Below are 22344 nucleotides of genomic sequence, written 5' to 3'. Positions count from 1 at the left end.
AGTTACACAGGATATGTGAGATATCATTTTGTGTGATGTAATACCATCGGAAATAAAATTCTTTTGGGTGTGCTTTTGTCTGTTCCCTCTCCAGAGAAAATATATTGGTCTTGGACATCTTCTTTGAAGCTCTGAATTATGAGAAGATTGAGCAGAAGAAAGCCTATGAAATTGCAGGGCTCCTCGGTAAGATTCTCAAAGTTTGCAGGTTCACGGTGACTGAAAAGTGCAACTGACCTCGGTGTCAGCACTCTCTGCGGTGCCCCCACCACACACTTCACATCGTGTGTTCACTGTGCCCAGTGCTTTGAGGCTTCCCTCCTCTTTGAACCGAAACAGGCGGAACACATTTTCATAATCTGATGCTCTTGCAAGGGCAGCTGGGTTGGGCCTGATGAGAAGCTGGGGCTGGATGGACACTTTTGACAATTCTGCCCAGATTACTGTGAGAGATACTGAATTGGGAGTGACAGCACGGGGAATGGTTTCATGCACCATTGTTCAATTACTGTACCTGCCCATATCTGTTCATCTCTTTTGTTCTAGGTGACATTGGAGGTCAGATGGGGCTGTTTATCGGAGCCAGTGTCTTAACAATACTGGAAATCTTCGACTATCTATATGAGGTAAGTGATTGGTTGTAAACTATAATGCAAAACTTTGAACACTTATTCAATGCAGAAGTAAATAGTTTGCTGTTATACATGTTTTTGTTTATATACCTTGTAGAAAAAGTCAAAGGCTCAATCCCATCTCCAGTTTGAACTGCAGCAGTTGTTTTCGAGTGAACCCGCTGCCCTTCAGAACAGACTTACAAGGGGCAGTGGTTGAAATCTCCCTCTATGAAATAAGACCCTTTAAGACCCACTTCTGTAGTTGTCGATGGCATTAACATGAACGGATAAGACTGAACTTTTCCAATATGCCGTCTTTTCGCTAATTTCTTGTGCAATACTGTGGCTATCCTGCTATTATCATAATGCTAATTATCTGATGGAGACAAGAAAGAATAAACGCTTACGAATCATTTACAACTTTAATTCAGCAGATAAAATAAAAAATACTGCTTCATTACCCCACCACTGGCAGTGCTTTTCAGGTTAACGCTAGCAACCTGTGCTCCTACCTTTCAGCTGGAAATGCAGCATTGAAATGCAGGACTGTCATGCACAAATCAGCTCTAAAAGTGTAACATTAGCTAGCTAATTAGCAAACAAGATATCAGCAAACAAGAACCATTATACTCTCAATCTGCAGAGTTCATATAACCCTTTATTTAAAAAAAAACACAGGTTGACCATGTAGCTCTGACATTTCCCACAGCAAGGACCAGGATACTCTACCCAAAGGCATGAACACGCAATGAACGCACAAGGAGTGTCATGGGATTGGGCCAAAGATGACCTTTGTGCTGCATGTGTTTAATCATAAAGGAACAGTTTGACATTTTGATGAAGAAGCTAATTTAGAAAGACAGGTTGTATCTTCAGGCCCAACCAGCAGCTTATTAGCTTAGCATAGCTTAAAGGCTCAAAACAGGTAAAGAGCTAGCCTTGCCCTACCCTAAGATAACAAAACTTACCCACCAGTACCTCTAAAGCTTTTAAATTAGAACTTGTTTGTTTCATGCCAACAAAAATTGAAGTGTAATAATGTCAAGTTGTGACTCAGGGACCAAACTGTTTGTCTATTTGACAGCTACAGTCCAGCACATTGCTTCCCGTAGAACCACAACTTTCATGACTTTTCAACAACAATCATTCTTGCACTTCAGTTTATGTATGGATTAGATTAACAAGACATAAGTGTTTAATTGCTGCTGTTTTCCCTTGTGTTCATGCTAATCTAAGCTAATGTGCTGCTGGCTGTTTATGTTTACTGCACATTTATCTCTCTTGACTATTGAATAAGCATATTTTCCAGACATAAATATATATTTGCACTCAATGTTTAATCTTAATGTCACTGACCATGACATCTTCCATATGTGAATAATGTGTAATTGGTGTTTTTTGCATTCAGGTGTTTAAGGATAAGGTTTTGGGTTACTTCATACGCAAGAAACGACCACAGCGTTGTCAGAGCGACAATCTGGTAATTCTAGCCTCTCAGAATGCATCTGATTGAATGAAATTAATGTGTTGTGGTTATTAGATGAGCTCAGGAACAACAACAACAAAATGTCTGCTAACACTGGAAAATGCTTTTAATGAACAGCACCAGAGAGAAAACAAAAGCCATGGCACACTGTCATCATTAGTTTCAATTTCCCATGCAGGAAAGACATATTGGGCTAAAACACATAATCATTAATATTTCAAAAACATTGTTTTTATTGCACAGTATGAATGCATAATCAGTGTATCTAATGGTATACAAACAGTGCTCTTTATTTACTTATTGAATATGAGAATCAGCACATTTCCTCGTAATGGCAAAAAACGAAAGTTGATCAGTACTTACAAGGAGAAAAAAATACTCTTTTTTTCATGTTGTGGTTTGTCAAGTGTTTTACTAACCAGGTTTCCTTAAAACTACAGTTCATGGACAGGCACAAGTGAATCGTCTGGCCTGTTACCGATTACATTTTCATCATGACTCATAAACTGCTCTTATATTCACTTCGTATTGCCTCAATTGACCCAAACACCAATCCACTCTTAAATATTTACACATTATGTAGTGCAGTAGCTTCTTGAGTTCACGTTCAATCAAAAAATTGCGTCTCACTTAGAGCATGAAATAGCTGTTTTTTAGTACTGGCTTTATATATACTGCTTTATGTCTGGCTGTGTGATCAGAGCAAATTAAAAATCCAAGTGGATCTAAGGGAGAAAAGAAGAATGAGCTGAAAGCAGAACAAGATTAACAGGTCTGGAGGTTTTATTAACATTTCATGATCAACTCTTTTTTTCAAAGCCTTCAAGGCAGTAAAACCCATTTTAACTTGAAAATGAAAACTAGAGTAATGTGTGGCATTTCGGTCCTGCCCTAAATCTCAGCATTTTGTCGAGCCCAGCGGTTTAACACTGCGGCCCTCCACTTCCCCTGCAGACTGTTATGTAAGCTTTATACAGAGCAGGGAAGAAATTATTAATAACCAAAATGCACCTTCTTAATAGCAGTAATCAGCAAATGTTCATCACATACTGCTGAATCAAACCCTTACTAAAAGATGGAGAGTCTGCAGTTGTAGAACCATTAGCTCACAGTGCTGGGAAAAAAAATACTTGAGTTCATTAATTTAAGGCAGGTTTAAAAGTGATGTTACTGATTATGGTTTTCTTAATGCCAAGCTTAAAATATATAGTTTTTCACTTCAAGAGCCTGTGTGGGAGGAGTTCTCTAATAGAACAAAGCAAGAATACAAATAAATGGTTAAAAACAATTCCAGGGGAGTCCCACAAGGAAGCTGATTGGGTCCATTTCATTTTCCATGCTAAGTCCTTTATTTACTTTATATAAGTATAAATACTAATTTGATTATGTATGTTGATAACCTATTATAGCAATAGTACCTCACGAACATGTTGAGCTGCATACTTTTAGAAAAATAGATGAAAGCAGTAAGTAAATAAAGTAACTAAATGTATTAAAATCTGTCCATGTGTTAATGGAAAAAAATCAAATGCTGAGGCCTTAAGTGATTTAATGTGCTGTCTCACTTTGATCATCATAAGTCCCATTTTTTATATAATTGAAAAGTATAGTTGCTGTCTTCTTTCTTGTCCATTTGTCTGTTCAAGAGACAAAGTGAAAAGAAAGATACCGTCATGACTGACTGTAAAGGCTGGCTTTGAATCTGTTTTTGTAGCTTAGCAGCTATGACACAAAAAAACAGTAGAAAAAAAAAATAGATATGACGTGTTTTCTGACATTGACCTGTTCACAAACTATTGGTATGATGAAAAATGTTCTCTAAGAACCTTTTGTGTGTGGAATATCCTACACGCTACTATAAACATATGAGAATCTGAAACTAAACTTGGTCTTCACTATTAAGACCTATTTGAAGAGGGCTAGTATTACTCGGAGACCTCTAATTCCCCTGCATATTGCCACCATAATTCATCCAGCACACAGAGGCCATGAATAATATAAGTTCAGTGTGAATCGACATGTTTGCATATTTGTGTTTTTCTTTGTAAACAGCTTTTTTCTGCTGTCAGACAACTGAACAAGTGAGATGTTTGATTGCAGCTCATAATGTTTGACAGCAGTCAGCAGTCAGATCGGCTGTATTGACAATCAAAAGTGACGACAAGAGAAGGTTAGGAACAACAAAGGTCGTCCCATTTAAGTACAGCCACAAAGGATCTATTTTTACCCCTATCTAAATGAGCTGCAGAGGTTTTCTTTTTTATTCCTATTTGTAAGAACTGCTGAAATCAGCTACAAACTATATAATGAATGTGGCTACTGAAGAAATACAGACTTTGTGTATTTGGGATAAACAAAGTCTGTATTTCTTCAGTAGCCACATGCACAACATGAATGCACAACATGAAAAACAGATGTCGGGGGGCCATTTCTAATTCACATGAGGTCTGTTTTTCCTTTCCTGCAGTTTATTTTTAATGTAATGTGCGTTTAAAACGTTTTTTGTTTTTTTTAAGTTGTTGACCCGCCAATATAACTGTCATCAAATTAACTTTCCTTTCACAGTGAACAGATCTTAATTGTGTAGAAAACACTTAATCAACTTCATTCTAACACTGGTCATGTCCAAATAACAGCTAAAAGCCACTAATCCCTCTCTGCAGCTCATTGTAAGCTGAAACATTTACTTGTTTCTGGTGCCGTTTTCATCAAAAGCATTTAAGCAGATTTCTGTTAAGCGCAGACGTTTTGTTTTGTCCCTGAGCGAACTGTATCTACCAGTCTGCATCCTGTCTTTTTGGCAGAACCTTGGAAACGCAAGGTCTAATTCCTCATGATGTGTCGCACAAGCCCAAGACTTTTTCATTTCCAGCAATCCGACAAACTTTTCTTTCAAATCTGTCAAAAAGCCATGGGTTTGTCTCTGCATGTGAATTGTGTGATGCATGCTCACTTTGCCTCGGGTTTGGGATTTTGGTTTTGACGGCTTGTGTGGAGGGAAAAAGACTGAAAGACGTGGTCACAGAAATTAAAAGAAATCAGCAGAGTTGTGTGTGAGCTTAATGCAGTCCGTCCGGCTTGTGGAGGATCAGCCTCTTAGAAATGAAACGTGGCAGAAGACGAGTATGTCGTGCTTTTACTAAAGTCTTACATAGTGTGATATTTACTGTATTCTTTCCCATTCATGTCATGCTCACCTGCTTACAATGAACCATCTTCTCGTACTTCTTTTCTCTCATATTCAATAAACGTTTTTTTTCAACAAGTCCATTGTCACATCTCCACTCAAACAGACCGACAGTACAGTAATGCATTTAGTGGTCTATTTGACTCTATTTTAAGTTTTGACTGTCGTTCTCCTCAGTGATCGGGGGAGCGCTTACCGATGACAGTAATTGTCTTTTTGTTTTCCCGGCTTATTAGAAAAAAACTCGTCTCTTCTTTATCTTGTTTCAAACACCTGTCCTCCTCCTCCTAATGAAATGAGGTGGGAAAAACAACCTCTTGCAGTGTCTCCCTCGCAAGTTTTTTAACTACTAGCATTTGCATTGTGTTTTTATTTTCATTTCAGTCACCCTCACCCATCTTTCTTTTCATCATGTCTATTCCAGGAGTTTCCAGAGAACCCAACCAGCCCTGGTGTCACGCCTAATCATGCCCCCAGGTAGCACACCCCATTGATAATAGATGCTCCCCTCTCCATGCTGTCCCTCTCTTTTCATACATACTTGATACCATCTCATACATCATTTCCTCAGTGGCTTACAAATGATTTGGTTGTATTTAGTAGACGGTCGACTAAAAAGAGGGGTGATTATTCTACAGCAGCAAGCGTTATTAAAATCAGGTTAGTTTGGTGCGTTTCTGTACAGAAGACACGAGTTGGTTGGATTCTCCAGTAAAAATTATGAATATGTGCAAAATGCAAAAACTAAAAAAAAAAAAAAAAACTTGCTCCTTCCACTGAATAATGAATCTTTTTTTTCCTGTAGGATAGAGCGCAGTACTCCTGTGAAAACAGATTAGGTATTTATTGAACTGTTGTACAAAAAGCCGAACCACATGAGATCTATTTGTTTCCCCGCAGCACAGAGGTCCATTTAGAGGCGATGCATTTGAGGCTCACGCCAGATAACATCACTAGATGCATTACTTTGTGATGTTATCGCAGGTCTGCATGCAGTGAGTTTGCGCAACATACAAATGGTTCTTTGTCTGCTGGAAATAGTGAAAAAAATGTTGCCAATGGGGACTACCAGTGGTTATCTTCTCACGGAGCACATAGAGAGAACTGCAGACATATGTGGTTGTTTTCAGCTTCCGTAAATTTAACAGTTTAACATGCTAGTGTCAAAAAAAAAAAAAAAAACAGGACTAAAAATATGCTGTTTTCTTTCTCTTCTCCCTCCTCTCATTCATCTTTTCCCCACCTTCCCCCCTGATTTTTTTCTTTAAACTCTCTTTCCACTGCGATGTGGCTGATCTTGGAACTTCCAAATCTGTTTTTTGTTCATCACCTCATCGCTGTCCACATATGTTTGTGTCATTCATTTATTATACCTTCTATCATTGTGATCAACCTCATGTATTTTGTGTTTCTGCTCAATTTCTCCTTGCCACATACGTTTTTCTTACCCCGCCCCCAACATTTGTCCTGGTCGCATTCATTTTACCTGTGGCTCATTTCTGTCCTCCATCGTCACCCCCTCCATCGCCCCTCCTTCCCTCCCTTAACCCGGTTGAACTCGTCTTCCCTCCTTCCTCCCCCTCTGTTTTGCAGAGCACCTGTGACACCCTCCGGAGTCACTCGGACAGTCTCGGATTCACGCCGAACATGTTACCTCGTCACCCGACTCTAGGCAACTTTGAGGAGTTTGCTTGTTGACGACATAAAGTAGGGGTTGTGGGGTGGGGTGGCGGCACATCCGGGGAACTTGACAGCAAACTGTGAAATAATGTATGTATTTAGCAGAGTGTGTAACTCACAAGACGTATAGTAGAGTTTATCAATGCCTGAATAGAAATAGAATACTATCATCAGAAATAAAAGAGACCACTTCCAAAACAGAACTCAGGTTTAACTGCCATGTCAAGGCATTAGTGTTAATTTATTCATGTTTCATTTTGTGGATTTGTTTCTGCTTCTCACTCAAGAGTTATACAATCAGTGAAGATAAATGTGTCCAAAACAAATGGCTTTCTGACCTGTGTGAAATGAGTTACATAGTACTGTTGCTCTAGTTTTGCTGTACATCAATCCCAAAAAAATGAAAAGAATACATGTGGATTGAAATGTGTAGCATTGCAGTTTCTTGTAAGTGTTAACGTCTTCAGCATCGAAACAATGCTGTATCGAGTGACCTTATACTTGTCACCAGTTTGAACAGGAGAGCCTTTCTAGAAATCTGCTCGACTTTAAGGAGCCAATTGTTGGTTAAAAGAGCTTCTCGCACCTGAATCAAAACATGAGACAAGTGTTTAATGTTGCCTTTTGCTACTATGAGGCTTTGCCTCATTAATTAGACGACTGTGCTTATTCAATTTAAAAACAGAGGAGGAACTTGATTGTATATATGCAAGTATCTAGTTTTGTTTCAAGTGGATCCCAGGACAACAGACACTACAGAGTTGGATGTTTTTGTTAACTTAAGTCACTTTTTACACACAGTTAAGGTACAAAAAAAAAGAAAAAAGACAACCAGGAGGCCGAAACAAAGGCTGTTGATTGTAATCTTTTTATCTTTATATAGCTGACGTTTCAATTTTTATTGTTTTCCTCATTTTTGTGGGGGAGGGGTGATTTTGCTGTGCTGACTGTCACATAAAAAAAATAACGCTAGCATGCAGCTTGCTGTAGAAGTTGGCCCTTATTTACATTGAATACATTAGAAGATAAACAATCAGGCTTTTCCTTTTTGCCTTTTTAAAACAATTCCAGCTATTTTTCATTACAGTGTCTTAAAGGTATTCATCAGCACAATCCCCTGTGATAGTAATCTATTGTCTATGGAACATAAGTGGAGTTTAAAAAAGGCTTGTCGGTGACATTCCTAAACTTGACAGAAATTTGTAAATACCCGCAGTCAAATCAATGCCATGAAGAAATTCTATACCACTCATAAATATATATATATCTATTAACTGTATATATAAATATAGATATATATAGATAAAAACTGTTTCTTCATCTGTTCTTACACCAGAAGGAATTTGGACTTTCTGAGTGGACTGACTTTGAGTTTCTGGTGACTATAATGAGTGAATAGACTTGATTAGAATCAAGAGAATTGCCTCAAAACATTAAAAAAAAAAAAAAAAAAACACCATGCAGCTCAGCCCCATTCACTTCAATTGGTTTATAACAGAAATGCATTGTACAATTTAACCATTGTGTCCTTTTATTATTCTTATTCTTATTATTCCAGAACGTGTAATAAGTCACAAATAACAGTTTGTGATGTATAAATGATCAAGTATAATAAACAATATATTTACCCATCTTACCCACGTACACAACTTTCCTTCTTATCTTCTTCGTGTGAGTCTACTTCCTCTACAGTTAATGTCCACTGCTATTTAAATCCTTGACACTACGTTGTCGTGGACTTGTAGGTGCATATCCTCACTATAAATACTGGGAATCCAGAGAACCATTCTGTTTTTATAAATGTGAAACTTTCAAGTATAACAATGCCAATCAAGTAAATGGTGTTCATAACACTGTAGCTTTATTACTCTGTTGTCTGTGTATTAGATGACTGTTGATGTGAAGCACAAACCCTTGGAGATCAGCCATCACTTGAAAAGCCAACGACCGGATGTCTATGGTTGTGACTACCTTACATGGCTCTTTGTTTTAGCTACACACACTGTTAACACGTGGAGTGTTCACTGCCCCTCAATCGTTAATGATTATAATAGAAGCAAATACTCCGAGAGGAGGCAGAGAGCGATCACCTCGTGAAGAGACTTTCTATCCATGTTACTTTTCAGGAAACAAAAAAAAAAAAAGGGTGAATCAGTGGCAGTTTGTCATCAGCAATAAGTGCACTGACTCAGATTCAACTGTTCAAATTGACGTGAAGAAAAAAAATATTTTGGGTCCCCATTTTTTGAATTCATGACATATTTAACAGCTGGAACGGACGGTGACTGAACAGCTGTAAAAGGGACACGGAGGCCAATTCATGTTACGCAATGATGCTATTCTGATGATGCTGCATTGCCTTGATGATTTTCTCGAGTGTGTGCGTGTGTGTAGCGTTGTCGGGTTTAAAAAAGCAGAAAAGTGACCCAGCATTTACCGCAAAACTGTGGATGAAGGCTTTGTGAAAATGTCCTGGGTCTTTACCTCTCTCTCCCCACCCCCTGCCTTACTACCAGTCAGAGAAAAAGCAGACTGTATGTGAGCTGGAAGGAACTATTAACTGGACTGTTTGTGCTCAATTGATATTTACCACATAGTTACGGCCAAGTAGAGAACAGTATCCTATATATTTCTTGTCGCCCGACACCTAGATTTGACCTATTTTTATTTAACAGTTGACAGTTTATGTCACATCAGTCGCCCTGTTTTCTTCCCTGCATGACCATTGTGTATTCCTACAGTATTATCTCTGGTCTCTTAATGTAATCTTAGCCATGCTATTCACTTTGTAAGGTCCAAAAATGTATTTTTGGAGCCAGATGAATCAAAATGAGGGTTCTCCACATCACGTGATACCACATCTTGAATCTTTATAGCATAATAGAAAAATAGTCAAACCAGGCTTGGGATCATGCAAAACTCAAAAAGGAAAGAAAGAATGCAGTGCAGATGTAGGGAAACTGTATTATCTTTCTGTCAATCTGTAGGGTAATAAATAAATGTAACGTGGCTTGAAGTGAAATGTGCCTTCAAGGCTGGTTCTGACATCAAGGTTTTCATGCGCACAAACGTCTGGGGAACTGAGCTTGCTTCATCTGGCTCTAACGTGCTTTATGTGCATTTTATTGTAGATATGTGATTTTAACTCTGAACTGTACATTAAATAGTTAATAACAATTAACTATGTGTAACGTAGTCAGTCTTAAGTGAAATGGTCATGAGCGTGTCAGATTCCAAACCAAACTGTGCCACTTAAAAGGCCCTGAGGACGTTTTATGACCTCCACACTGAGCGATGTGATCCTACATGTGCAGATCTGCACGGCAGATGAAAAAGAACTTGTTTTTCTTTTCTGTTGTCATTTTCAGTCACGAGTGCATCGTGTTAACGCCATGGGTCCCACCTATCTGGCATTTTCTGCTGCGCTCGTTTCATGTACTGTGTTGTTTCATCAGTGTGTTTGATAAAATATAATCCAACAGTGACATCTCACTAACAAGCTAGTTTTTGGTTAAACGCAAGCTGTCATTTCCTTTAGTCTGCACCCCAGTCAGATAAAACAGGTGTCCAACCTAATGCTGGAAAAAAGTGCTAGCGTCAAATGTGTGTTTTAGATTAATTAGATCTATACACTTTGAATTAAGATGAAAAGCCAAATTAAATTGTATAAAGGTGACATGATGCAGGGATTTTCTGCCCAGACATTGTAACTGGCTCAATGATGATCACATTACAGCTGGTTTGATGGACGCTCCCTTAAAGGGTAACGCCACTATTTTACACATTACAGGTCTTGTGGGGCATGACTGCATGTGTGATAAAAAGGAATATCCAGGCTTTTGTGGCTGCATGTCATCTGATTAGTTGCCTCTAGTGATGTCACTCAGTGGCTAAGTTGCATTAAGGGTAATGTAGGTGCCAGGTTTTTTTTTAAAAGGTACACGTCAGAAAAAAAGCCTATATCTCTGGTTCTGGTGCATCTATTTGGACCATTTGTTTAAATCATCTATAATGAGTCAAACAGTATTAATACTGCTATTAAAACCTGGAGCATACATTACCCATAATGCAACTTAGCCACTGAGTGATATCACTGGAGGCAACTAATCAGAAGACCACAAGACCTCTAATGTTCAAAATAATGGAGTTACCCTTTAAGGGAGAGGCATTGTGGGAAACGTATGCTCCAGGTTTTGAAAAGCAGTATTAACACTGTTGGACTCATTATAGATGGTTAAAAACAAAACAGGAGATGTCACCTTTTTTGATACGCATATTTAATTTTTTTAAAAATGGCTCCTACATTACCCATAATGCAACTCAGCCACATCACTGAAGGGATTTTGTACTGTTTCTTCCACATATGCAGTAAGACCGCCCCAAGACTTGTTAAAAATTGTTGATTGTGTAAAATTGGTGGAGATGCGCTTTAATAATAATATATTTATTCTAAAACTCTGGTTCCTATACAGACAGTTCTTTTGAGAAAATATTATTTTTAAGTGCTGTAAATAAAGTGGATATTCAGTTTAATCAAAACACGGACTGGCCTGTTGTACACTGAAGCTGACAACAATACAAGCAAAAATTAGGACCAGATTGAGTCTACTGGATTCTTTTTATCTACAGTTTAAAATGTGTCCGTCATAGATCTGACAAAGATGTTCCTGAAATAGTCAAGGTGACTTATGAATGATTCTCCCCACAAGGGTTCTGTGTAGAAGCCGTTAGGAAGCTCTAAATCATATCTCACCATCTCTCTCTGCCGATTGAGTTTGCCAAGTTGTCACAGATAAGATGGAGAGCTTCACAACAGCGACTACATCAATGGACTTTGGAGGCGAGATGAATTTGTCAGCTACTGTTCTGCAGAGAATAAACTTTTTAATCTCAAATTTTAAAGACAACAAGAATGAGAAAATCTGAACATCGTTTCCGTGACGACGGGGCTCCAATGGGATGAGAGAGATCTTGTGATTATGTTGAACAGAGACAATTTGGTCAAGTACTGCTCCCAAGGTCAAGAATGAACTTCAAATCTCAAAAGCAAAAATGTATTTATGTCTTATTGGCTGAAATATACACAGAAGAAAATCATTGACATCTGTCCCAAGTTCTACCAACAAAAGCAAATAAACTAGCAAAGTGCAAAATCCACTCATCATTCAAAATGGAAATCTAACTCTACAGCAGTTGGTCTGAAATCTTCTGTCACTATGAGATAATGAAATACTGAGAGCGCAATGCTTCTGTGTTTTTGTCATTATAACTTAATCCACACACACGCATACACACAACCTTCAAAACATTTTAAATCCTAAAAAGAGCCGGCTAAACGCTAAAGATCCGAGTATCATGAAGTCATTCAAAAAGGAGAGTTCCTGTACCAAACGAAGCGGTGCTACATTAAAAGAATGCAAAACAAACCATGAGCAGACATTCCATCATTAATAAATACATGCATCCATTATCATGTCTTACATCAACTAAATGAAAAATAAGTCATTTCCCTGTTAACACAGTCACTTCAAACAGCTCATTATGTAGGCTTTTATGGGATGAGTAGCACTGTAACAATCTGAAGTAAAATAACACTGCAAGCTGTTAACCATGTTAATATAAAGTAACCAAATGGAAAACAGCTAATGGTGCAAAACAATCATGAAAATACAGATTATCAGTGGATTTTTTTCAGCTCTAATTTAACTATTACAAAAGCATTTTTAAAAAAAGAAAAAAAGCTATTAGTACAATAATGACAATGAAAACAATGAATGTGTCACTAATGGTCCACTAGTCATTAACATATATATTTACTGTATATATTGGCCCATTTATTGATAACCGGCTATAATCCTGGCTGTCAGTGTTCAACATATTTAATAATATTAATAACTCGACGATTTAAAATTAAACTGTCAGTTACAAAGTGCACAAAAGACAAAAAGACAAATACACAAAAAGGGAAATAAAAAGCCTGAGCATAAAGAAAAATGATAAATTAGCTTCCCGTGCTATTGTACAATCTCGTAACAGGTAGTGGGACAGAGAGTTTTTAATGTTGGTGCTGTGAAACTTCAGTATTACAAGTCTGTTCTGGTCTAAGAAAAAAAACAAAGAAAATCTAAAAAGAAGGATATTTTACAGGTCTGTAATTTCAAAATAATTTCCTGGGAACTTTCCCAAGAAAATAAGTATTTGTTTAGGTACTAATTGGTGTTTAACCTCAAGAGTCTTTGTGTAAATAAGGCTTGGGCTCATATTGGATATTATCGAATATCAAGATATTTGCTGTCACGTGTGATATTTTCCAAAATATCAAATATCCAAAAGCTGTTACTGCATCTTTGGGCTTTTATTCTAAAAAAGTGAACACAGTGGCCTGATGCAGCAGCAGGCACGCTACGCTTTGATATACAGACCCTGACAATTTAGTTTTTAAGATGACTGTGAGCTTGTTAATGAGGCAGACTATTGGGTTTAAAGAGAAAATGGTCTGCGGAGGGGTTTAAATGAGGCTACATGTGGTCTTTGCTGGAAACAAGCATAAAAACAACCAGACATGTTTGTTCGCACCTCAGAGAAGATAACGATGATATTATCTATTGCAAAATCTAAGCAGGACAATATCAGGGTATAAAATGATATGTATCAGCCAAGCCTAGTGCAAATGCAAAAATCTTTCCAGTAATAAAAGAATAACTGCTGAGTATTAGATTTAACTGGGAAAGTTATTTCAAAGAAAGAAATTAGCAACAATAATTAATACCAAACAACAAACATGCTGTAGTTAAATATCCTGATGAAATTACAGACGTGTAAAATGAGGTGTTACAAAAATAACATATGGGCCTTAAAAGGAACATTGAGCTAAAGCCTTTACAACTTTCTAATGAGTCGCTCACTTGTGGTTCTAAAACTTACAAATCAATCTCTTTAATTAAACGGTATTGTAGCGTTAGCTGCCCCAGGAAACTGTAGTCTCCGCTTAGAGCAAATACGTCAGTGGATATTAGCACAGACGTATCAGTACCAGCATAGAATTTCACTGACAAGCAGCAACAAACTGCACAGGAGAAGTGCCAATCATCTAATAAGCAAATTTAAATGGATCTCATCAAAGAACAAAACTAATACTGGCTGATAAATCATCGTCGTAGTTTCTGAACTCCTGTATCGGTCGACAGTCTACAGTTTCCACTGATGTTAAGACTTTGTAAAAATGGAAGCTAATTGGCAAAACTTCATCACAACATCAACAGAAGCCATAATGTTCAAGAGGCTGTTTGAGTAACTGATACAGCTGAAGTTTTAGTATCTCAAATGAATTCACCAAGTTTTAAAAGGGTCTATTTTCATTCACGCTCAGCTATTAGAAACAAACAAACTTCACATGTTAATTTCAGTCTTATTGGAGCAGTGGGGCTTATTGTTGACAACCATTTCCACAGGTATAAAATGTATTTGATGCAACACATCCTGCACCCTCCAGCATTTTGTGCTAATTAACCGGGAGGCGTATGTGTACCAAATTAAAACAGGCTTGCAACTTAAAAAGAACCTAAAACGTTGCAGAGCCACTAGGACTTTGTTCCACACAGAGGCACAGCAGAATTAAAGCAGGGGAGGGAGTGCTTGAAAACCAGTGAGGGATTTGCCTTGTCGGGGACCGGTCCTAATGACCCAGCAGAGGGAAGGATGGAAGGATGATTGATTCTGGCGGCTGAAGTTTAGTGAGAGGCAATTTAGCATTTAGGGTGGGCAGAAATCGGCGAAGTAAGGGTGCTGCAAGGCCTCCTCTGCAGAGATCCTCTGGACAGGATTACATTTCAACAGGTTCTGGGCAAGAGGAAAGGAAACAATTTGAATCGGGGAAAAAAGCAATATCACAATTTGTTACAAGCAGGAAGATAGATGAGCAATATCTGGTGGGTCATTTTAGCTTAAGTTATTGAGCTATTTGTGCAAACATTCATAGAACATAGACAAAAATGAAAAAGAACCATTAATGACAGTAATATTTGCTGGTAACCCATTTATTCTATTGGCAAGCTAAAAGTGACCGTACCTGGAGTAGATCTCGTCCTGTGCTACTTAGTTTGGGGACCACATTCACCAGTGAGGTGGTGGCTGGATACATGGGATATGGCTGCAGGCAGAAAAGGAATCTGTAAATAGTTTGGAAGGGAGAGAAACAGAAAAAGACAGCAACATATGGTGTATACTCCATCCACCATGGGTAATAATTTACCTTGTAATCGGGGAGTTTTGTCATCGTCTGCCACTGCTCTTCAGTCGGTGTACCCAACAATGTACAGAGTGGTTAAAGAAAAACTTCTTGAAACAGAGGGCTGTGTCCAACCTGTTAAGACTCACTGTTTGTACATCGGTGATCACAGACTAGATCAATAATTCTGTCTGAACACACCTCATTGGTCCCTAATATCAATACCTACTGCAGTTGTCCAAAAAAAAGATATCTGAAGATTCTTTTCAACTGGTCGTCCACGTCGTTCCCGGGGAATAAAGGCCTTCCAGCATTAGCCAGCTCTGAATGGGACAAGAAATCAAAATGAAATACGATTAATACTTTGAAAATGGCTTGATGGACACACTTTTCTACATATTCATCAGAAAACACACAGAGTCAAGCCCACATGACACGTGAGCACACAGAACCACAAAACTACTAACAACATGTACAACAAAGTGTTTGCATAAGTCAAATCATGTCAGGATAACAACACTAAAGATTCAAATAAAAATAAGAACATTTCTGTCAGTCCTGGCCAGCCTTACTCTACAAGCTGCACATTTTTAGGGCCCAACAAAAGAAATTAACACACATTTTTGTTTCTCTAAGCTGATGCTGTTAGACGCTAAAGAGTGAGTCATCTCACTTCTTTCTCATCTGTGTTGACAGCTGCACACTGACAATACCGATCTGGCACTCGCCATAATGCAGTGGGTGGCGGGTAAAGACGCTTATGAGCTAAGAACCAGGCAAACTTCTCAGTTATCCTGCAAACAGGAATTCAGTTGGGCAGTGTTAGAGGATGCGGAAGAAAACTCTGATTATGTACTGCTCGGTTTGCCGCAGGATTAGAGCAAGGCGGATACGATTAAACATGACAAGTAACTTTAGTTCTTGTTGTTATTTCATAACTTCTAACTTATAGAACTATTTGTTGAATGGAAAGTAGAAATTGACTTGTAGCAATTACAGATTGCAGAAATGCTGACATCCGCAAAGTTCCCATAAATAATAACAGTAAGTATAATAATAAACGTTATTTATATAGAACCTTTAAAAACAAGATTGCAACGTGCTTTGACAACCAAGTAAAAGCAGGAAACTCAGGAAAATATACAGAAGAAACTCAACAGTCAAGCCGAAGCCAATTCTAAGGTGAGAAGGCAGGACAGAAAATGTAAAAAGACAATATGAGTCATTATAAGTAAAAAGGAACAAAAGCCATAAAACTGGCAAGATCATAGAAAAAGAAAGCAAGAGGCAAAGTAAGGTAAAAACTGAGATAAATAAAAGAATAAAATCGATAAAGGACCATAAGAGGACTACATTAAGGGCTGAAATTGTCTGCCAGAGAGCTCTCCTAGAGGATTTGGCAGAGAGACAGACCTAAACCCTCGCGGACTTACTGGTAACGAGTGTCTGTAACTCTTTCAGTGCGGATGCTGGGATTGTGCTTCAAGTGAGAAAAAAGCAGTTTAACAAACCTGCAAATATGCATCCAGCAGACCACATGTCAATTGAGGTAGAATAAAGTTTAGCACCAAACAGCACATCTGGAGGCCGATACCACAGTGTCACCACCTACAAACAAACAGCAGAGTAAAGCGTGAGATTTTGGATCGATTACAGCAGTTATCACGACCAAACTGATGTTAACAACGTTCAGCCGTTGTGTTGATGACAGCTCTCTCAGGTGGGTGTTATTTTGTCCTGACACTAATTGTACAAGCACTGCCACCAACAGTAAACAGTCAACTTCCATCAGCTCTCTGGTTCCCTTGACGCCTTTGTGACATTTTAACAAACTGCAGCTTAATTAACTGTTTTACAGACATCTACTTTTCCAGGTTACATGAGACTGTGTTAGGTGAGGAAGCGCATGGATGGAACAGTGTTAAAAAAATAAAAAATAAAAAAAATCATAAAATTAAACTATAGAAAAGTTCCATTCCTCAGAGAGAATGTGTGGGCTGACTGAGAGCAGTGCTTTTGTCGCAGCTTGGAAAGTTTAAAAGTTCAACTCAGAACAGAAGTTGAACAGAAGTACAGAAGTTAATTACGAGACCACCTGCAAACTTTTCATAAGTAATTCTACAGAGAAACAGAGGAGTAAAATTGTGAATCTTCCACCTGGAATGACATTAATGTACTGTTAAGCTGTTGAGTAGTTTCAAAAGTGGTGAAGTCAGGAACTTTTGCAGAGTTCATTTCTTATTTACAAAAAAAAAGTGACGCACAGAGACATAAATTGAGCGTGTTCTAGTGCCTTTACAACACATCCTCGAGCACTCTGTTTCAAAGCCACCTGTGGGTTTTAGGGCATTTTTAACTCATCTCAGTGACTGGTTTATTGCAGCAGAACTTCCAAATTAGTGTGGGGGACTCTTTCTTGCATGAAAAATGCTTTTGCGCTTCAATTAAGCCACTGTTACTGCCTCACTTTAACTTTGAGTCTTTCTAAAAACTTGATAAAAAAGGAAACACTGATGAACTCCACTCTTTCTTGGATCTTTGGGGATTTGACTTGGCTGGAAATAATGCTTGAACTTCAAACAAAATCCCCATACTATCAAAGGAAGTTCAGTCACTGTGATTAATCTGTGCTGCGTGTTATGTATCACATTCTGTATATAGTGTGAAATAACTGCAGGATCCATTCATTTCTTCTGGCAGAAGAGTCTCAGGGAAATACATCCTCTGAAATGACCTTTTAAAATGACCTCACTTCAAGCTCTGTTCCCCTCTAGGTTTTCTGTTTATTACATTTTCAGATCAGCGGCGTCACCCTGGGTCAAATGTCCCCTCTTGAGACTGGCTCCCCGGGCCCTTAGGTCAGCCAACCAAAAACCACTAAAACCTTTCTGAGCCTCGCCTGTCATTGCTTTGATGGCATCAGCAACAACAACAAAATGAAAACACTACTTAAGCGATTTGCTGCTGTGTGTTACCCCCTATCCCCTGTCGCTAATTTAGCTGATTCAGGATGTCGGAGAAAACAAACTGAGGACATCGACTGTTCTCAGATGAGTAAAAACACAACTGGGTGTCCCCGATACATACTGAACATTGCTGACGTATCCATGAATCTGGAATTGTTGCTGCAGTTTGCTAGTTGATTGCTACTGCTGCGCCGTATTTTGATATTAATTTTAACACCGAGATATAGATTTTCAGATCATGTTGTCCAGCCTGAAATATTGCTCAATTAATATGAAATGGCTTATGTAATGCACCAAACACTGCTCTTCTTCAGGATAAAGTGGCACTGCACAACACCATCTTTTGGTCTTGCGGTTTGAGTGTCATCTATTAGGAAGTATATGCAATATCATCCGTGCGTATGTTCATCTGCAGTGCTTTTCATTTTTGCTCACTTACGTCTCAGCACCTGACCTTTTATTATATTATTCAGTTTCATAACTAGAAGTACATAGGGGCTGAGAAACATCATTCAAAATAGAAAAAATGGTAATCCTTTGATAAAATGTTTATAGTTTTTATCACTGGGTCGCAGGTCAAAGTCTTTTCATGATTTGGGCGACACTTTGTATTCTTCTGCATGGCTTTAGGCAGGAAATTGCATGAATGCAAGACAAACAAACGCGGAGGGGAATGAACACGACAGGTTTGGTTAAGGTTTGTGGAGTTGCTTCTTCTGAAGCATGGAAGTGGTTTGCGTATGAAAAGTCTGACACTGACCATGTATCAGTTACACAACACAAGTTTGTGTAATGAAATTTCTGTTGCAATTCCCTAAACTTCTTCAAAAACACAAAAAAAGCTAAACAGACTAATTAATATGTAATAAAGTCACAAAATAGACATAATACAGCTTCAATGACAGCCTGGTCAAGAGCACAAATCTCTTCATATTGTTAGTTAGAAGCCCGCGATAGCAGTCAAATGTTTCTCTTCAGATGGTTAATGTGCCAAAAACCAATGTGAATGTCACACAGATGAAACAAGTCAGTCATTAGCACCTGCTGTGTTAATGAAGTACAACCTACCTCTGCTGAGTAACACCTGACAGGAATGCCAAAGGCTCGAGCCAACCCAAAGTCAGCCAGCTTCAACTCTCCATTCTGCAGACAGACACAAGTAATCATATATTCATGGGCGACGTTAACACAGCCTTAACAGTATGTTTCACACATACTGTTACTCATTTAAATTTACAGCTTTGTTTTCTTTTGCCCTCCTCAAATGATCTTCTCATACAGTTAAGAACATTTACCAGCCACCAAGTCAAAGTCCAAATGCGTCTAAACACTCACTCTGTTTATGAGGAGGTTCTGCGGCTTCAGATCTCTGTGAAGAACGTTTCGACTGTGACAGAAAGCGAGGCCTTTCAACAGCTGGTACATGAATGACTGCAAAGAGAGAGGGGGGGGTTTTAGAGAGAAAACACCTGACGGTAGCTGACATATCGATGGCAATCACAGGCTGTTCATGCAGCACGCGTTGCTCTTGGTGAAACTTTTCATTGGCTATTCCTGGATGTTTTACTTTACCTTCACAGTTTCAGGATCTAGATCTCCATTGCAGCTGTCAAAATACTTCTTCAAGTCCTGCAGATGATAAAAGTCACACATTAGCCAGAGAAGGTATACATTGAAACATATGGTGTGTTTTGGGGTGACTCTATCTCACCTGATCACAATATTCAAAAACCAGGGTTAACTTCTTGTCACTGTGCAAAACATCATGTAGTCTGGAGGAGACAGAGCAGCTTTAAGTTGATGCTTGTTGACATTGGGATTAAATGCAAACTGCTTGGTGACACAGTGAAAGACAACCTGTTTCTCCCAAATAATAACAAGTTTGACTTGCAGCTCGGGCTGCAGACTGACCTGACAATGTTTTTATGCTTTAGCTCCTTCAGCAGACAGATTTCTCTCAGGGCAGAACTTGGCACCCCCTGAAAGAAATGACACCCAGCTATATTAGCACTAGCATGCTAACAGCTTGCTAGCATTAGATGGAATTAAAACATTACAATGAAAACAAACCTCGTCGTCGTCATCCAACCTCACCCTCTTCAGAGCCACAATTTCATGGGTTTCTCTGTTTTTCGCCTTGAAAACTGTCCCATATGTACCTGCGAGGCAGATAACGTAAAGTTCAATCTCAGTTATCGTACTGATGAATGAGCATAGCTACGTTCAGAGGTGCTAGGGTTAGCTTGTAGCTAGTACTTATGTCGAAACAAGCTGTCAGACAGAAACACTATGGCAAATCTTGGCATCAACATATTAATGTGCAAGTAAAACATGTACACACTGACTTGTATATGTTAAACCAGCCAGGGAATTAATTACAGCAAGCATAAGGTTTACAATCGAGCTTTAACGTTAGCTAGCTCTGCATGCTAGTTTAGCAAACCAGGGTAACTAGCTAATATTAACTTTATTTTTTAAAAAGCGGACGAAACTTACCCTCTCCGATTTTTTCAAGCTTTTCATATTTCTGCATGTTTGGCCAGTGAAGCCAGCCTTTAACGGGCTAGCAACCAATGACTGATTAAAGCCCCAAACGGGGGGAAATAATGTTATGATAGCTAGCGTTAGCTTCGAGCTATCTTCACTTGCTGCTCCTGGTCGGTCTGCAAGAGCAAAGCTTCTCCTCTTGTTGGTCATCTAGAGGCCAGGGGATGAAGTGCAGCACAGGCTGAAACCCAGGCCAAACATACCAGATCATTGTGGGATGCTGTGACATTTTCGGAGCAATTTTATTCTCTTCGAGGAGATTTTATGGCAGCTTTAGATTGTAAGGAGAAAACAGCTGTATCTAGATGGTTAATTTGGTCAAGTACAATATTCATCCTCAGACCCACATACTTTGCAGAATGTGTAACCTAATCTGCCTGTTTAATGTTTAAAAATTAGCTTTTTCACTTGTTCTATTTAGCATATAGGCACAAAATATAATTAATGACCAGTGATGGCTTTTATTCGCCAAAGACATTGTCGTCAAAAGGGATATTAAAGGATCAGTTCACCCAAAATGTAAAATTCAGCTATTCTGTGCTCACTCCCATGTTGATAGAAAGTTGATTTTTATAGTCCACAAAACATTCCTGGAGCTTCACAGCATGCTCCTAAAAAACATGAGTAGATGCGGAAAACAATGCAAAAAAAAAAAAAAAGCACAAAATGGCTCCACACAGCCCCTCTGGCGCAATTCCAGTCATTGGAAGCTCTGCAAACAGATTTACACGCTTTTTAAAGCCAAAATGTTCACTTTAGCTGCTAAGCTAAGATGCTTACCCTATCTTAAGTGGGTGCATATGTTCGACTGTGTGTCGGAAGGTGTAAATAACATTTTAGATCTCTTTTTTACGGCAGCTGTATGGACGCATTTTATGTTTTTCTTATTAATTTTTGTATATTTTAAACCATTATCCATTTTACATAATAATACCTAATAACTTTTTTGAAGTCCCCATCCACTCCAGTTACCTAGGCAAATGCTTCAACACTGTTTTGCTGTGAAGCTCCAGAAATGTTTTGCAGACTAAGAAACTTCCCCGATTTTCCATCATAACGAAGGTGAGTAGATAATGACGTCATTTTCAGTTTCAAATTGGTGAACTTGTCCTTTAGAGTCGTACTGCCGATCTGCACCAAAGATCTTTGGAGCATCAAATTCAGGGAAAAGGATGGTTGTAAAAAGTTTGTACTTTCCAGCAGTTAAAATATGATACAATAGATTTAAACTGTGACGAATTACTGAAAAGATTTGACTACAGTCAGTTTGACACATGCTGAAGTAGGTTTGCGCTTGAAAAGTTTACACCCCATTAAAGGAGGTTAAATCGGCGCCAAAACAGCATATCCTCCCCAGATGTCACATCTAAACAGAATGTTTGCCTGTGAGGAGCAACTGAAGCACAGAGCAGAAATTACATTCTGCTTCCTTTTCTCCCCGTAGAGAACTAAAACATTTCAACTGTAGCATCACTACAAGGAAATGACAATATCCACAAAAATCATAATGTTCATTATTTAGGTTCGGTGTTCAGTTTCTTCAACCCTGCACTTGTGACAAAACACGGAAATTCTGTGTTGTGATATATATAAATAAAAGTTTAAATATATAAAACAAAAAAGAAAACCACAGTTAA

At 38.5% G+C, this 22344-nt stretch overlaps 2 protein-coding genes across 6 annotated transcripts in view; one reads left to right on the top strand and one right to left on the bottom strand.

The window, feature by feature from the left end:
* The window catches only part of asic1c (acid-sensing (proton-gated) ion channel 1c), a 35228-nt gene extending 24352 nt beyond the window's left edge, over nt 1-10876 (top strand). For 3 of the 5 annotated variants that reach the window (XM_037085267.1, XM_037085263.1, XM_037085262.1), the window contains exons 7-11: nt 95-186; nt 547-626; nt 2023-2094; nt 5712-5764; nt 6881-8603. In XM_037085267.1, coding sequence (XP_036941162.1) covers nt 95-186; nt 547-626; nt 2023-2094; nt 5712-5764; nt 6881-6959 — 376 coding nt within the window. In that variant the 3' untranslated portion in view covers nt 6960-8603. Of the gene's footprint in view, nt 1-94; nt 187-546; nt 627-2022; nt 2095-5711; nt 5765-6880; nt 8604-8854 lie in introns of those variants that run through there. The other 2 variants (XM_037085266.1, XM_037085265.1) reach the window with 2 other exon arrangements.
* A 1062-nt stretch (nt 10877-11938) lies between these two features.
* Nucleotides 11939-20977, bottom strand: cdk5 (cyclin-dependent kinase 5). Its single transcript, XM_037085272.1, has 12 exons — nt 20657-20977; nt 20231-20319; nt 20072-20139; nt 19872-19932; nt 19733-19789; nt 19496-19591; nt 19229-19303; nt 16706-16802; nt 15448-15517; nt 15219-15279; nt 15036-15116; nt 11939-14806 (listed from the first exon to the last, which is right to left on the bottom strand). Exons 1-12 carry the CDS (start codon nt 20691-20693, stop codon nt 14720-14722), a joined length of 879 nt encoding a protein of 292 aa, XP_036941167.1. The 5' UTR covers nt 20694-20977; the 3' UTR covers nt 11939-14719.
* Nucleotides 20978-22344: the final 1367 nt, after the last annotated feature.

Source organism: Acanthopagrus latus, chromosome 21 (assembly GCF_904848185.1).
Source record: "Acanthopagrus latus isolate v.2019 chromosome 21, fAcaLat1.1, whole genome shotgun sequence".
In the NCBI taxonomy this organism is placed as follows: domain Eukaryota; kingdom Metazoa; phylum Chordata; class Actinopteri; order Spariformes; family Sparidae; genus Acanthopagrus; species Acanthopagrus latus.
Note: the sequence above shows the minus strand (reverse complement) of the source record. Positions and strands in the feature narration are given on the sequence as shown.

Excerpts from the sequence above, each read along its gene's own strand:
- cdk5 (XM_037085272.1), bottom strand. The coding sequence starts at position 20,693 with ATGCAGAAATATGAAAAGCTTGAAAAAATCGGAGAGG. Across the intron at positions 20,320-20,656 it reads GCTTGAAAAAATCGGAGAGG|GTACATATGGGACAGTTTTC; the intron begins GTAAGTTTCGTC and ends TCTGCCTCGCAG. Across the intron at positions 19,790-19,871 it reads TTTTTGAATATTGTGATCAG|GACTTGAAGAAGTATTTTGA; the intron begins GTGAGATAGAGT and ends TATCATCTGCAG.